At 46.3% G+C, this 16,647-nt stretch overlaps 2 protein-coding genes across 7 annotated transcripts in view; one reads left to right on the top strand and one right to left on the bottom strand.

Moving 5' to 3' along the window:
• Positions 1-14,023, top strand: part of CHRM3 (cholinergic receptor muscarinic 3) — a 524,164-nt gene extending 510,141 nt beyond the window's left edge. For all 3 annotated transcript variants that reach the window (XM_086679559.1, XM_086679557.1, XM_086679558.1), the window contains one exon: positions 11,625-14,023. In XM_086679559.1, the coding sequence (XP_086535685.1) occupies positions 11,644-13,416 (1,773 nt within the window). In that variant the 5' untranslated portion in view covers positions 11,625-11,643 and the 3' untranslated portion in view covers positions 13,417-14,023. The remainder of the gene's footprint in view (positions 1-11,624) is intronic.
• ZNF37A (zinc finger protein 37A) overlaps positions 6,159-16,647 on the bottom strand; it is a 92,474-nt gene continuing 81,985 nt past the window's right edge. Inside the window, exons 7-10 of one of the 4 annotated variants that reach the window (XR_015241534.1) lie at positions 9,089-9,302; positions 8,321-8,432; positions 7,335-7,454; positions 6,159-6,584 (exon numbers count right to left, since the gene is read on the bottom strand). The gene's annotated coding sequence lies outside the window, so the exon portion shown is untranslated. Of the gene's footprint in view, positions 7,455-8,320; positions 8,433-9,088; positions 9,303-16,647 lie in introns of all 4 variants that reach the window. The other 3 variants (XR_015241532.1, XR_015241533.1, XM_086679562.1) reach the window with 3 other exon arrangements.

Below are 16,647 nucleotides of genomic sequence, written 5' to 3'. Positions count from 1 at the left end.
TATAATCCCAAAAACTTTTCCCATAATTTAGGGGGATTAAATTTCTCATAATGTTACTTTCAACTCTTGGCACTCTCAAATAGTTCACATTTTGTTCCAATTTTTCATTTTAAATACTAAGAAAAGAGGCCAAACTATCCACTGCAGTGACTTTCAAACATTGCTGACCAGGACCGACAGTACAAATTACATTTTATGTCATACCTGTGTATGTGAATATGTGTGTCCTAAAAAGAAGTCTTCAGAAACAGTACTTACAGTTATTATGTGTTCTGATATGCCCTGTTCAATTCTGTGTCTTTTCTTTTTTATTCTCCGGTTGGCCCACTGATTGGTTTCTGGTTTCTGTTTTGAAAAACTCAGCGAAGCAATTCTGTATGTGCTCGTAAATACAATGTGGTGAAGATGGTCTGGAAAAATATACACTCAGAGGTGAAATCGGGAACCAACCTATATATGCACAGATGTCACTAATCCACGTGGAAGGATAGGGCGTTCCTCCCAGAATCGTGGAGGAGGACTTCGTGTCCCCACCCACTGGCAGGATCGTGCTCGTTTTTGAATGCCTCGCCTGAGGTCTGCAGGCTGGAACACTTCCATAGCAATGCCCTGAATGTCCCACCAACCCCCACGGGCCCCGGCTCCCACCCAACGGGTCGGAAATCTCTGGATCCCTGTTCTGTTCCTGCCTCACCACCCCTTTGCCCTTGGGCAGCCTGCGTTCCTAGACCTTCTGCCTGGGATTACTTAGCTTGCCGGGATCTCTGTTCCGGCCACCTCTTCCTTCCCGAGCATGAAAAGGCGGGGCTTCCCTCAGGTGTCCTCACCAGTGGACGTCAGTTCAGTGACCATAGATTAGGAACTTCCTTGATTCGAAATAAGCCCTAGAGCATGTAGGCTTTTGATGGACAAGCTCCACAGTGTGTAGGCTGTTGAGTCAGGATGAGAAAGAGTGCTGAGCCTCGAAATCACATCCCCTCCTCGGGGAAAGGCCTTAAACAGGAGCCCCACGCTTATCATCGTTTCATTTGGATCTTACCCAGGACCCCTGGTTCTTAGCAAGTTACATGTTACTTCTGAATGGCAGGGGTATGTACGGAAAGAGAGTAGGTGACTTCATGTCTAATAAGTCTTTTTAGATAGTCCTTATGGAAGCCCTTAGGACCTTCTGATCGGTTTCTCTGATGTCATACCAACAAGACTTCCATCGCTGAACCTCCGAGAGCACGAGGGTGCTTTTAAGAAGATGGATCTGGCACAGGGGGCCAGGGAGAAGGTTATGGAAAATGTCTCAGGTACCTGTACCTGAGTGAAAGCTGGAGGAGGAGGAGGTCTTGTTTCCTGGCCACATACGGACACCCCCTTACTAGATCCAATGGGTACAGCTCGCTGTGGAGGGACTGGGGGCGCTGGAAATGCACTCCCCTGGCTGGGGATAGAAGACAGTGTGCTGTGAAGATGCATGGCCCCTGTGGATGTTCCCACGGAGGAGCAAATGGGAGAAGGGCCCCCCGCAGCCGTGGGGAGACAGGGTGCACGACTGACTGGAGAACTGGGGTTTGCCACGTGTCAGATAGGACGTTAACTATTCACGTATAACGTGGGTATTACCTTTTCCACCCACGAATGCTGCCCCGTGCCAGCAAGGAATCTCATCTGTATATACCAACTGCAATCTCCGTTTGCACGCCCCATTCGGCATGGGGAATCGCCACACAGCAGCTTACAACACCCATTTGCCACTTCAGCTGGTGGCAGGGTTCCCGGGTCGGGGTGTTAAAAGCTGAGATCCCGGGTGTCAGCCGGCCTGAGCTGAGCTCTGGAGTTGTGAGGCCGAGGGACCAGCCGCTCCAAGTGCGTGCAGGCTGTCGCAGCTACTGTCCTCGTGACCCAGAGGCAGAGACGCCCCCCTACCTCCCACCGGGCGCCAGGCAGGGAGCGTGTGCGGCCCCCCGTGACCCCTGCATCACCAGCATCCTCAGACCTGGTTTTTCCTGACCCTCTCCTCACGGAGAACCAACACCAGGGTGGCGGGCGGAAAATTCCAGCATCTTCCCGTCTTTACTCTCTTCCCTGCCTCCCTCTGGCTTTGGAAACGCATACTTTTCCCATTAGGAACGTTACAGATTAGGCTGAAGTCCTCTTTGTCCATCACCCGCGCCCTCGTCATCTTCCCCAACTGAGACATCACTGCTACTATGGGATTTGCATCTTTCTGTCTTTTTATGACAATTTTAAACATATAAGCATCTATATAAGGTACGTACTATTTTTGTACATGTTTTATTGGTACCTGAATCATATCATGTTTATTCATCACCCCACACGCATTTTTTTTCCTACTCAACAATATATTTTTAGAGCTTTTAGAACTATATTCATATATATCCAGCCATGAAATCATCACCATGACCAAGGTCATGAAGCTCACTTATCCTCTTCGTTTTCTTCTAGAATTAGAGCTTCAGATCTTATGTTTAAATAGATAGATGAGGGGCACCTGCGTGGCTTAGTCGGTTAAGCATCCAGCTCCTGGTTTCAGCTCAGGTCATGATCTCACAGTTTGTGAGTTCGAGCCCCACGTTGGGCTCTGATGGTGTGGAACCTGCTTGGGATTCTTTCTCTCCTCTCTCTCTCTCCTCTCTCTCTCTCTCTCTCTCTCTCTCTCTCTCTGCCCGTCCCCAGCTTGCTCTATCTCTCTCTCAAAATAAATAAATAAACATTTAAAATGTTTTAAATTGATAGATCATAGATAGATAAACTTTTATTTGCTGTATTCCCTTTTATGTATTACCAAATTTTCTTAATCCACTCTCAAACTGATGTTCTTTTTTTCCTAATTGTTGTCATGCCAACAAATGCTTCAGCAAACATCCTATGCACATCTCCTTGAATATATGCAAGATTTTCTAGAGGACAGATACTTAGAACTTAAATTGCTGGCTCATGGGGTACCTATTTGTTCCATGATCCTGCTCAATCACTTTTTGTAGCCGTTTTGTCCACCTACTTCGATTTAACAGGGTGAGGAGGGATCTTTCGTATTTGATTAGGCCAGTACACCATTCCCTGGTGCCCAAAGACTTAAATGTTTGTAGATAAAAAGAACTTATCCCTAAAGCCCTGTTTCAGCCAGAGTATTTCTTTTTTAAAGTTTTTCTAATGTTTATTGATTTTTGAGGGAGAAACAGAGCACAAGCAGGGAAGGGGTAGACAGAGGGTGAGAGAGAATCTCAAGCAGTTTCCGAGCCGACAGCACAGAGCCTGACTCCGGGATCCGTCTCACAAAGTGTGAGATCATGACCTGAGCCGAAATCAAGTGTCCGATGCTTAGCCGACTGAGCCACCCTGGCGCCCCTCTACCAGAGTATTTGAAGTCTGCTTTTAAAAGCACACTTTGAGCATGGTCTGATTTCTTTCTCCTTGTGTTCCTGCGGTCACAACCCAGCACTGAGAACACGAGAAGTTGGCATTAGTGGAAAGCAGGCAGCATATCAGTTAATACTTCCGAGAATTAGCCTGTCACACCATGTTTCTTACCCTCTTCATAACCCACAGAGAGCAGGCGGTGGCCAGGGTTTTTGTTTGTTTTTATTCTGATAAGAACCCTTAACGTGAGATCGACCTCCTTAAAAAAATTTTTTTAAGTATATTTATTTTGAGAGAGAGAGAAACAGAGCACATGAGTGAGGGAGAGGGAGAGAGACAGAGAGAGAGAGAGAGAGAGAGGGAATCCCAAGCTGGCTCCACACTGTCAGCACAGAGCCCGACGTGGGGCTAGAACTCATGAACTGTGAGATCATGAAGTCAAGAGCTGGACGCTTAACCCACTGAGCCACCCAGGCGCCCCCCCTCCTCAATGTTAAGTGCGGGCTTCAGTGTTGTTAACTGCAGACACCGTGTTGTGCAGAAGGTCGCCAGCACTCATTCATCTTGCATAACGTGTGCCCCATTGAATAGTAACTCCTCATTCCCTCTCTCCCCCTGCACCCTCCATGGCTAATCTGCTGTCGGCTTCTACGAGTTCTGCTATTTCCGACGCCTCATATGAGTAACACAGCGTTTGTCCTTCTGTGACTGGCTTAGTTCACTCAGCATAATGTCCTCAAGGCTCATCGTGCTGTCACATATTGCATCATTTCCTTTCTTGAGGCTGAAAACTATGCCGCTCTACGTACCCCGCGTACTTTCCTCATCCCTTCATCCATCCATAGATGTTTAGTTTGTTTCTGTATCTTGGCGATTGTTAGTAGTGCTACATGAACAAGGAAGTAAGGGCCAGTGGTAAGGAAGTAAGGCTTGGAGTAAGGGCTTGAAGCGCTTCAAGATGCTAATTTCGGTTCTTTTGGATAAATGCCCAGAAATTACTGCCAAGGACAGTGTCATGAAGCCCATCCTCTGTTTTCTCCTAGGAGTTTTGTAGTTGCAGGTCTTATGTGCAGTAAGGCTTTCGTCTGTTTTGTGTTGACTTTTGTGCATGGCATAAGACTGGGGTCCAGTTTCATTCTTTTGCACGTGGCCGTCCAGTTTTCCCAGCATCGTTTGTGGAAGAGACTGTCCTTTCCTCATTGTGTGTCCTTGGCATTCTGAGCTCTTTCTGGTTACCCGGGTCAGTAGGTCTGTCTTCAGGCCAGGATCATACTCCTTTAATTACTACAACTTTGTGATGTATTTTTAAATCAGGGATTGTGTTGCCTCTAGCTTCGTTCTTCTCTCTCAAGATGGTTTTCGTTCTCTGGGGTCCTTTGTGGTTCCATATAGGGAAGCCCTCTTGACAGAGGAAGAAATGTGTCTCAGAGAAGCCAGGCATTCTGCCAAGTTTGTACTCCTTCTCAGCCAGCCCAGAACTCAAACCCAAATCAAACAGGCTCTGAAGACCATGCTTCTTCAACTACCTTTGGCTTCCTTCCAGGGAAAAGTTATTACTGATAACAACAGCATCATATTTATTGGTAGAAGTGCAGTTAGTGCATTTCATTATGTGGTGGCCTCAGATGAGCAACCATGATTTCCTAGACATTTCTCCCTCTCAGAGCCAGAAGTCATAACAGGTTTTCGCTCGTAATTTGCTTTGCTCACTACTTTCCATCTCCCATTTGAAAGGCTTTCTTCTCCTCGGTGACCTGTTCACCTACCAGATTCACATTCTTCTTTTTCGCTTTCACATATGAAGATATTAGAAGGAAACAAGTGTAGTTTTCGGGAGTGAATACATGATTATTAACCATTAGCTTTTTAATTACTGTCCTTTAGATGTTGTATCACAAGGGGGGAGAGCACGTAACTACAGGTTATTCTCTGTGAATGGCTCTTTCGCAACAGTAAAATTTTTGCTCAGTTCATAATCTATATCCATGGTATGATGGACAGAGACTAGAATATTTTTAAAATAAGAAAAAGCACATATCTGAAACTTTTAAGGGATATTAGATATTGAATTAGCATTGAATTATAAAGAGAACAATGGCCACTGGTAGATATGCCAAAGAACTTAAGTCAAAGATCACCTGATAGTTTGTGATTCACAGGGATTCTAGTGATTAATCAAGAAGCCCATAGACTCCAGCAGCACCAGAACGAGTATTTAATGACCCCGGGATAGAGGCACAGTCCTATGCATGGGTGTCTTCTCTCAATTCTGGTTTCTTTTATATCCTGTGTTCCAACAACGTATAATTAGAGTGGAATATTATACAACTTGTGGTGTGCCACAGATTCACAGGATGAAGTGAGCCAAACAAAAAGAATTGATCTCAGAAACTTGACAGGAACCCATGGGGGAGGGGAAGGAAAAAAAAAAGAGGTTAGAGTGGGAGAGAGCCAAAGCATAAGAGACTGTTGAGAACTGAGAGAAAACTGAGGGTTGATGGGGGGTGGGAGGGAGGAGAGGGTGGGTGATGGGTATTGAGGAGGGCACCTTTTGGGATGAGCACTGGGTGTTGTATGGAAACCAATTTGACAATAAATTTCATATATATATAAAAAAAATAAATAAAACAAAAAAAAAAAAAAAGAATTGATCTCAGGCATATTTTTTAAATTCCCACATGTTTCTTCATCCACATGGGTCAACTGAGCAAATTAATTTGCTCTTGAATTTTTACAAACGTAATGTGATGACCTGCGGGGAGCAATATGACATTGCCTAAAACACTCTGTGCTTTTTAAAAACTATTTTATTCATATCCCATATCTCATCTGGGGGTAAGCCCATGGAGGGGAGAGTCCTGAGTCTTTGAATTCAATGGCACCAATCACAATGGCCTAAAGCTAGTTGTGGCTTAATGAGAAGTGTTGATGTTGAGGGTGACAGTTATGTTAATTGGGACCCTTTTGGCTGCAGATGACAGCGACCTATCTCCGGTAGCCCCAGCCACAAAGATAATGGTTGGCTCACATATATATCCTGCAAGGTCAAGGAGGAGGGGTTGACCTCAGGAGTGGCTCCATCCAGGTTTGAGAAGACATCATGATCATGCTGTCTCTGTGCTCCGCACTGCCTGCCATCTCTCTCCTTCCCCCGTATCTCCTCTCTACGCTTGCTTCTCAGGTTTTCCGCGTGGATATAAATAGGTCACCGGCACCTAGAAATCCCCAGGAACACAGAATTACCCTCCTTTTCCAGGACGCATATCAGTTCCCTAAATTTACTCTTGCTGCTCCTGTTTGCATGTTCTTCAGGCCCATTGCTGAGATAGAGGAGTCAGGACCACATGATTGATGGTCATCCAGAAATTACATACTGTGGATGACAGGCCATTTCTAAAAGAATGGCCGAAGGAGAGACACATAGTAGACAGCCTCTGCATGACATTGGTAAGAAGAAGCAAAGATGAACGAAGACAGATGTGCCATCAGCACAAATACAAAGCACTGGGATTATTGGCCGTTATCATGATGTATGAGAAAATCAGCGTGGCAGAAGCTGTGAAAATAACTGTACAGAACATGATCAATTCCGTGGGACATGATGACAGAGACTTAGCGTTCTTAAGAATTCTGAAAGGTGCTGCAGAGGATATGTGGGATTCAGAGCACACAGCAGGGGCTGGGGTAGGGAGGGCGAGTAGGAAGAAGGGAGGAATATGACGTTCGCTGTAGTGCAACCCAAGCGTGGACCTTGCTGCTATGTCCAGGAGGCTTTGGAATGGAAGACGCTGGGGAGATAAAAGCCACTCAGTGTGTAGAAAATTAGCAGGGGTACGTGAGGAAGAAGAGGAATGCATGACAACGGGTGATGATGTGAAGAAGAAAAAAGTAACGCTCATCCGAACACATGCAGTGGAGGACACTGGACAGGCACCTCGACTCCCCGGGAGAAAGTGGCTGTTAACCTCAGAGACAGGACGTTGAGCTGAGGTGTCTCGTTCGAGACGGATCCGTTCCCATCCATCCGTATGGGTGCGAGTGTGATGGGGAAGACGGGCAGACACCTTTAGGAATCCTATGGGAAGCTGGGAACCGGGTGGAGGGAGAAGAAACAGATCTTCTGCATATGGATCTGGGAAGGAACCGTAAATGCAACAGAGTACCCAAACAGCAAGTCTCACTTCCCGAATACAGACATCCCGCGGTGAGAGAAAGCTGGAGATAAGGATGAGTTGACCGCACCTAATAAAACCCAAAGAGATGAAAATAAATAAGGAAGAGGACCCCTTCCATCACCTATGATTGGCAGTTAGTGCATTGCGGTAGATTTCATCTATGCGTTATTCAGATGTTCCTTTTTTTTTTTTTTTTAATTTTTTTTTAACATTTATTTATTTTTGAGACAGAGAGAGACAGAGCATGAACAGGGGAGGGGCAGAGAGAGAGGGGGACACAGAATCCGAAACAGGCTCCAGGCTCCGAGCTGTCAGCAGAGAGCCCGACGCGGGGCTCGAACCCACGGACTGCGAGATCATGACCTGAGCCGAAGTCGGACGCTCAACCAACCGAGCCACCCAGGCGCCCCAGATGTTCCTTTTTTTTAATATAATTTATTGCCAAGGTGACTAACATACAATGTGTATAGTGTGCTCTTGGTTTTGGGGGTAGATTCCCTTGATTCATCACTTACATACAACACCCAGGGCTCCTCCCAACAAGCGCCCTCCTCAAGGCCCATACCCCATTTACCCCTCTCCCCCACTGCCTCCATCAGCCATCAGTTTGTTCTCTGTATTTAAGAGTCTCTTACGGTTTGCCTCCTTCCCTCTCTGTAACTATTCTTCCCCTTCCCCTCCCCCATGGTCTTCTGTTAAGTTTCTCAGGTTCCACATATGAGTGAAAATACGATATCTGTCTTTCTCTGACTGACTTATTCCACTCAGCATAATACCTTCTGGTTCCATCCATATTGCTGCAAATGGCAGGATTTCATTCTTTCTCATTGCCAAGTAGTATTCCATTGTATATAAAAACCACATCTTTTTTTTAATGTTTATTTATTCCTGAGAGAGAGAGAGTGTGTGTGTGAGTGGGTGAGGGACAGAGAGAGGGAGACACAGAATCCGAAGCAGGCTCCAGGCTCAGAGCTGTCAGCACAGAGCCCGACACAGGGCTTGAACCCACGAACTGTGAGATCATGACCTGAGCCGAAGTCAGGTGCCTAACCGACTGAGCCACCCAGGTGCCCCAAACCACATCTTCCTTATCCATTCATCAACTGATGGACATTTAGGCCCGTTCCATAATTTGGCTATTGTTGAAAGCACTGCTATAAACATTGGGGTACACGTGCCCCTATGCATCAGCACTCCTGTATCTTTCAGATAAATTCCTAGTAGTGTTATTGCTGGGTATTCAGGAGTTCTTAAACTCTTCTTCTCTGTAATAGAACAATACACTAGAACATTTAGACTATTAAAAATTTTTTTTTACAATTTCAAATAGTCCTGAATACATGTGTATATGTGTATGAATGTAAGTGCATGTAAAATTGTATGTGTATGCTTTTGTATGCCCAACCATTTATGTATTTTATGTGTAAGTACACACACACACACACACACACACACACACAAATACATACATGCTACACGTACACGCTGTCAGCTTCCGGAATCTTGGAATTTGTGCATTATTTGGACACATGCTGCTAAATTACCTTTCGGATTGTTGACCAGTTTACCCTACAGCCAAGACCTGAAATTATTTCCTTCACACTGTCGTCAATACTCCATGCATCAAATCACTTATATTTTGCCTCGTAGGTGACAAATGGTATCTCATTGATCTTTAAATGCACATTAATTCCACTTGAAAGAGGTTCATCAAGAGTTTCAGCTAGTCAGGCCAGGTGTATGCAGCATTGGGACAGGCTGGTGGGAAGCAAACATCCCAGTGAAACACAGAGGTGGTGGGCTCGAGATTGTCTGGGTATGAATGAATCTCTGCTCCCCTCCTCCGTCACTCATTAGCTTGATTCTCGGACAAATAACTCTCTGTGTCTCAGTTTCTCGTAAAATGTGATTATTTTAAAGATGAAGCGAGATGAAAACATGGCAATTTGCACGTGTACCACAGAGGAAGTATCCAATATATGTTCTGTTTTAATCACTATTATTGCACTAAATTGAGCTTTGAGCATCCTGAAAGCAAAGTGAGCTCATTGTTCGTAAGAAGAAGAGTAAAGTGACACTAGACACTACCCTTGTGTAGCACGTTCTGTGTGCCACGCTCTGCACTAAGTACTTTCTTTGCACGTATTAAAATATTTTGATGAGAAACAAAATTTCTTTGACCACTTACTATGGAATTCTGTGTTAAATTTCTCAATGGTTTATTGCATTATACAGAATGTTTCATTCCTATTTTTCAGTGAGGAAACTGGCACTAAAAAAAGTTAAGAAACAGGGGCGCCTGGGTGGCTCAGTAGGTTAAGTGTCCGACTTCGGCTCAGGTCACGTTCTCGTGGTTCATGAGTTCAAGCCCCATGTCGGGCTCTGTGCTGACAGCTCAGAGCGTGGAGCCTGCTTCCAGTTCTGTGTTCTCCCTCTCTCTGCCCCTCCCCTGCTCATGCTCTCTCTTTCTCTCTCAAAAATAAATAAACATTAAAAAAATTTTTTTTAAGTTAAGAAATACCCAAGATCCCACCACCAGAAAGTAGTTGAACCGAGATTTGAACCTACGCCTTTGGGACTACAAGGTCTTCCTGCTACAGGCTGAGGCCGCCCCAAGAGACTACATGTCATTCTGACTGCTCTCCATTGAAAGACTCTGACTTGCAGTGTCTAAAGGCCTGAGTCAGGACTCTTACCGTGTGACGTGTGCACATCTTTATATGTAAGAGTTTACAGTTGAACACTTCTTCTTAAGTTTATTTTTGAGAGAGAGAGAGAGCATGCAAGAGAGTGAGGGAGGGGCAGGGAGAGAGAGAGAGAGAGAGATTGAGAGAGGGAGAGAGAGAGACAATCCCAAGCATGCTCTGTGCTCTCTCCACTCAGAGCCTGATGCAGGGCTCGAATCCACAAACCGTGAAATCATGACCTGAGCCGAAACCAAGAGTCAGACGCTTAACCGACCGAGCCACGCAGGTGCCCCCGGTTGAACGCTTTTTAAATCAAGAGCCTAAACACAACAGAAGTGTTCCCAGTAGTATTTTGCTGTGATCAGCAAACACTGAATTCATAGAATGACACCCACTGAGGAATGATGGACTGAGTCAGGTCCACAGTGGCTGGTGACGTGAGCATCCGTAGGCCTCACGACCCCAGAGGCTCCGAGAGGATGGGGCAGGTCTCCCCCAAGGTTTCCCGTGACAGCACGGGGGTCTTCCTGGTGACGCATCAATTGTAATGATTCTTAGTCATTTCTAGATCTTGGTGACAAGTGTCCAAAAGAACTAATTGCAATTTTGCAACTATTTGTACACAAATGTGCATGCGTGGTGCTACAATACTTTTTCATCGCTGAATTTAAAATAGCTACGAATACTGGAAATATCCAAAACCAGTTTGGGCAGTTCCGAATATTCCGGTAAAGATCCTGCCTATTATCAAGCACATGGCAGCTGCCTTCCGTACTGTTACCAACCACTACACGGATCCAGTACGCTATTTCCTATCTGTGTCTTGAAGAGGGGATACAGTGTGAGGTCATTTACACTTATCTCGTCCCTTGCTCCGGGTTGACGTTGCTCAGGCTGGTGAGGCTTCAGTGCTCGGCACCTCTTTAACACTGCTTACGTCCGCAGCTCGGGATAGGTAAGTGCCCAGGTGGAGAAAATTCAGATGAGGGACATCAGGGTCTGGAGTAGCATGATGATAAAGCTATGCTAGATAAGTATCACAGGAGCATCTAATATTCTCCCCCTTCTCTTTAAGAGAAGGAAGATTTTGTTGGATAACAGCATTACGTGCGAGTGTAGGTGGCAGACTCTTAAAAGTAAGGACAGTGTGGAGAGAAAGAACAATGTTCCGTGCATGCCTCCAGCTAACGGTGCTCAAACAAATCAACGCCTACCTGCTCTAGACTCCTCACCTTTAAAAATAAGAGGAAGGGCTTGGTGTCTCTAGCCTGCCTGAGGGTCAGCATCCTGTAAGAGGTCTCCATGTCTTTTAAAGTGTTCAGTCGATGCAAAGAACCAATCAAACGAAGGCAGACATTTTCCTAACCGGGTCTTTTCTCTCTTATCTCCCCAGACTATGTCAGAGAATCACAATGACCTTGCACAATAACAGTACAACCTCGCCTTTGTTTCCAAACATCAGCTCCCCCTGGGTACACGGCCCCTCGGATGCAGGGCTGCCCCCAGGAACGGCCACCCACTTTGGCAGCTACAACATTTCTCGAGCAGCTGGGAACTTCTCCTCTCCCAATGGCACCACCAATGACCCTCTGGGAGGTCACACCATCTGGCAAGTGGTCTTCATCGCCTTCTTGACGGGCGTGCTGGCCTTAGTGACCATCATCGGCAACATCCTGGTGATAGTGGCCTTTAAGGTCAACAAGCAGCTAAAGACCGTCAATAACTACTTCCTCTTAAGTCTGGCCTGTGCTGATCTGATTATTGGGGTCATTTCAATGAATCTGTTTACTACCTACATCATCATGAACCGATGGGCTTTAGGGAACTTGGCCTGTGACCTCTGGCTCTCCATCGACTACGTGGCCAGCAACGCCTCGGTCATGAATCTTCTGGTCATCAGCTTCGACAGGTACTTTTCCATCACGCGGCCACTCACATACCGAGCCAAACGAACCACAAAAAGAGCCGGCGTGATGATAGGTCTGGCTTGGGTCATCTCCTTCATCCTTTGGGCCCCCGCCATCTTGTTCTGGCAGTACTTTGTTGGGAAGAGAACTGTGCCCCCAGGGGAGTGCTTCATTCAGTTCCTCAGCGAGCCCACCATCACCTTCGGCACGGCCATCGCTGCCTTCTACATGCCTGTCACCATCATGACTATTTTATACTGGAGGATCTACAAGGAAACTGAAAAACGCACCAAAGAGCTCGCCGGCCTGCAAGCCTCGGGGACAGAAGCAGAGGCGGAAAACTTTGTCCACCCCACAGGCAGCTCTCGAAGCTGCAGCAGCTATGAGCTTCAACAGCAAAGTATGAAACGCTCGGCCAGGAGGAAGTACGGACGCTGTCACTTCTGGTTCGCCACCAAGAGTTGGAAGCCCAGTGCCGAGCAGATGGACGCAGACCACAGCAGTAGCGACAGCTGGAACAACAACGACGCTGCTGCCTCCCTGGAAAACTCAGCCTCCTCCGACGAGGAGGACATCGGCTCCGAGACGAGGGCCATCTACTCCATCGTGCTCAAGCTTCCCGGCCACAGCACCATCCTCAACTCCACCAAATTACCCTCATCGGACAACCTGCGGGTGCCTGACGAGGAGCTGGGGGCGCCGGACTTGGAGAGGAAGGCCAGCAAACTGCAGACCCAGAAGAGCGTGGACGATGGAGGCAGTTTCCAGAAAAGCTTCTCCAAGCTTCCCGTCCAGTTAGAGTCAGCCGTGGACACAGCCAAGACCTCTGAGGCCGACTCCTCAGTGGGTAAGGCCACGGCCACCCTCCCCCTGTCCTTCAAGGAAGCCACTCTGGCCAAGAGGTTTGCTCTGAAGACCAGAAGTCAGATCACCAAGCGGAAGCGGATGTCCCTCATCAAGGAGAAGAAGGCGGCCCAGACCCTCAGCGCCATCTTGCTTGCCTTCATCATCACCTGGACCCCCTACAATATTATGGTTCTGGTGAACACCTTTTGTGACAGCTGCATCCCCAAAACCTATTGGAATCTGGGCTACTGGCTGTGCTATATCAACAGCACCGTGAACCCCGTGTGCTATGCCCTGTGCAACAAAACATTCAGAACCACTTTCAAGATGCTGCTCTTGTGCCAGTGCGACAAACGCAAGAGGCGCAGGCAGCAGTATCAGCAGAGACAGTCAGTGATCTTCCACAAGCGCGTGCCCGAGCAGGCCTCGTAGAGTGGGGTCTTACCGATCGCGGTGACCAAACGCACGCACGTCGGCCCACAGACCTTAGCAGGGAATGAGGCGAGGGCGGGGGCGATTTCTGGGCGTGATGAATATGGTTTTTATCACCCAGATATGGAAGGAGCTGCCTGTTCACTGACCCATTGAATAAATCCATTTTAATAGAGAAAGTCAAATACCAATTCAGCAAAAAAAAAAAAAAAAAAAAAAAAGCGTATTACCGAATATAAAGAGATTTATTCTTAAATAGACTTCAAGTGTTTTTTTCTTAAAGAAAGGAAAAAAAAAAATGTTTCGTAGCAATTACATACCCAAATTGATCTGCTTGGTTCTTGTAATTCCCAATAGCGCTGGCATCTCAGATGAGCGTAACTAGCCGACACACTTGGCCACGTCCTTTCTAAGGATTCCACGTGGAACACGTCAGGCTAGTGACCCCGTGGTTCTGAAATTACGTCATGCAAAGCTGAACCTTCTTGTCCCAATAGAGCTTCCGTCTTCTCTGGTGTGTTGTTAAACTCTATTTGTGGACTTGATTCTTGCCAAGTACTCTTTTGTGCAGTTCCAGTCTCGTACAAAATAAAAATATAGACGTATATATATATGTGTGTGTGTGTGTGAGGGAGAGAGAGAGAGAGAGAGAGACTTCTGCACACACACACATAGTGTATATAATAGAGTGGGAATCGCTGAGCTGGCAAATTATTCCTGCAATATGTTTTCAGTACTTTGGTAACTGAAGTTTTCTAGGATCCTAACACAACATAAAAGTGAAATAAACCCAGTGTAATGTTTTGGAAACCAGGGCTTTTTGTCCACAAACCACCCTGGGGAATATTCAGCAGAGAGGCCAGCCCCTGAGAGTCAGGTCCTACGCGGCCACGGCTTGCCCAGACTCGTGAGCATAAGCCTCGTCCTTTGCTGGTGTTCCCTACAGAGCTCAACCCAACCGGGGCCCCTCTGAGCTCAAAACACGAACCACATGCACATTGTTTGAATTCAGTCATTCAAATCTGAATGTTTCCAAACGAAATGTCTGCTATCCAAACTGCTTGAAACTCAGTACTAGTGTCACGCTTGAATGTCACACACAGCAATATAGATGGCAAAGCAAAAAGGGACACTGTGGGGGGGTGGGGGGGGGGGTGTGCGAGGAGGGGAGGAGAGCGTGGGATTGGATTTCTTGCTACCTGGCACCTTCCAAACAAAAAAGGGCTCACACCTGTGTTACTTAGCAGTGGCCAGTGCTTTCTGGTTCGTTCTGTGACCTTCACCCAGCCGTCGGTGGGGTTTAGGAACTCACGTGTCCTAAGTATCGCTTCCAATTGATCTCCTTACATTTCGCGACAACGATTTTTGTATCTCCTTTGAATTGATCCAAAAGCTTAAATGTTGTATTTGGCGGGGAGGGGAGGGCTGCTACCGTTGCTGTTGTTTTCGTCGCTGCTGTAATTGTCGGGGCTCCTTCTCCTTCCTTTTGCCGGGGCCATGTGGGGAGCGGGGGGGGGGGGGGGTGGGGGGGGGGTACTGAGGAGAAACCTCACCTTGTACAGGGCATCCGTGTCGTGGACCCGGAGCCAGAACAGAAGCTGCTTGTGTTCAGTGTAAGCTGGTGTTTACGAGCAACATCAGCGGACGTGGACTCAGTGGTGTGCGTGTTGCTGAACTATTTAATTTCGTGTTACGTTTCTATGAAGAAATATTTATGCATATTTCACCACCCGTCTATTTAATGTTGATAAATATTACTCTTCAGTCTTCAGCCGTGGTGTCCCTTGCCAGAGACTGTTTAAGGTCCTCTAGAGCGACACGTGCAGGGAACTGGGCTTTCATGAGGCCGGGAAGAAGAAGACAGCCATCCCATTGGCGTCAGCAAGTACCTAACTCCTGGGCAATCAAAAGCCAACTGTAACGTTAACGTCAGTGTGGAAAACCACTCTTTACTTGATACCTGATGGACCCTGAACGGAGCAAATTTGAAGTCACATGACAAGGGATAAAAAGCAGATCAGTGTCATTGAAAGAATGATGGTTTTTGTTTTGTTTTGACCCACATTCAACCAAAGAACAAGAAAAACCAGAGACCATTTTCTAACATATAGAACAGACTACAGAATGTTCTGTGATCCACCTGTGAAATGTCTAGTGAGCAACCACATCCATATTTTACTTCTCCCATTGGCCTGGCACTAATAATAAATGCGTGAATGCAGATTCGAGCGTCCCAGGACTTCAATCATTCTGAATCTTTTTGATATCCTGCCTTTTTCCCAAAGGGCTGTTAGCCTGTTTTTCAAACAAAATTAGAGACGATTAGATTTTGAGAAATGGAGAAACCCCCGAGCTTTGGCCAAGCTGCGAAAGTCACTAACGGTTCTTCTTGAACATGATTCTCTCCTTGCCTTTCTCTAACACTGATAATGGCAGAAAGGAATCAAATCCAACACTCTAGCTCCCCTTTACAATTTTTAAATCTCTTATGGGTGAAAGCTGTTTTTCAGTGCTATCTGTGGACTGTGTTTATAGAAAGGTATGGCCAACTCTTAGGTTGTTTCCAGAGAAGGAAAATTCTACTCTCTCGAATACGGGGAATCAGGATATGTAGTCAAAGCTGTAGGAGTGGATTTTTTTTTAATATTTATTTATTTTTGAGAGAGAGAGAGAGAGCATGAGCATGGGAGGGGCAGAGAGAGGGAGACACAGAATCTGAAGGAGGCTCCAGGCTCTGAACTATCAGCACAGAGCCTGACACAGGGCTTGAAGCTACGAACTGTGAGATCATGACCTCAGACGCTCAACCGACTGAGCCACCCAGGTGCCCCGTAAGAATGTTTCTAACAGGACAGGGCTACACGTGCAGCTCTCCAAAGGTACGTCATGAGAGGAGGGGTTCAGCATTTCCATAAGATCAAAGTGTCTTTATCCTCAAACCATTTTATTCCACAGAAGTGAGGTTTGCAGAGAGCTTTCACGATTATTCGCTTTAATTGAAAGAGCAAAATAATTAAGCCTAGAATAAACCACACATGAAGAACACCCCCCGACACACACACACACACGCATATACATACACATATATACATATGCACACATACATGCACACACATATACATGTACATGCATATACACATATATACACACACATACATATACACAAGCACATATACACACATACACACACACCTATTCTATTCTCTGTTCTCCAGGCCTTACCAGATGAAT

Source organism: Puma concolor, chromosome D2 (genome assembly GCF_028749965.1).
Source record: "Puma concolor isolate L17-30 chromosome D2, mPumCon1.1.hap2, whole genome shotgun sequence".
Classification (NCBI taxonomy): Eukaryota; Metazoa; Chordata; class Mammalia; order Carnivora; family Felidae; genus Puma; species Puma concolor.
This window is presented reverse-complemented; position numbering and strand designations above follow the sequence as displayed.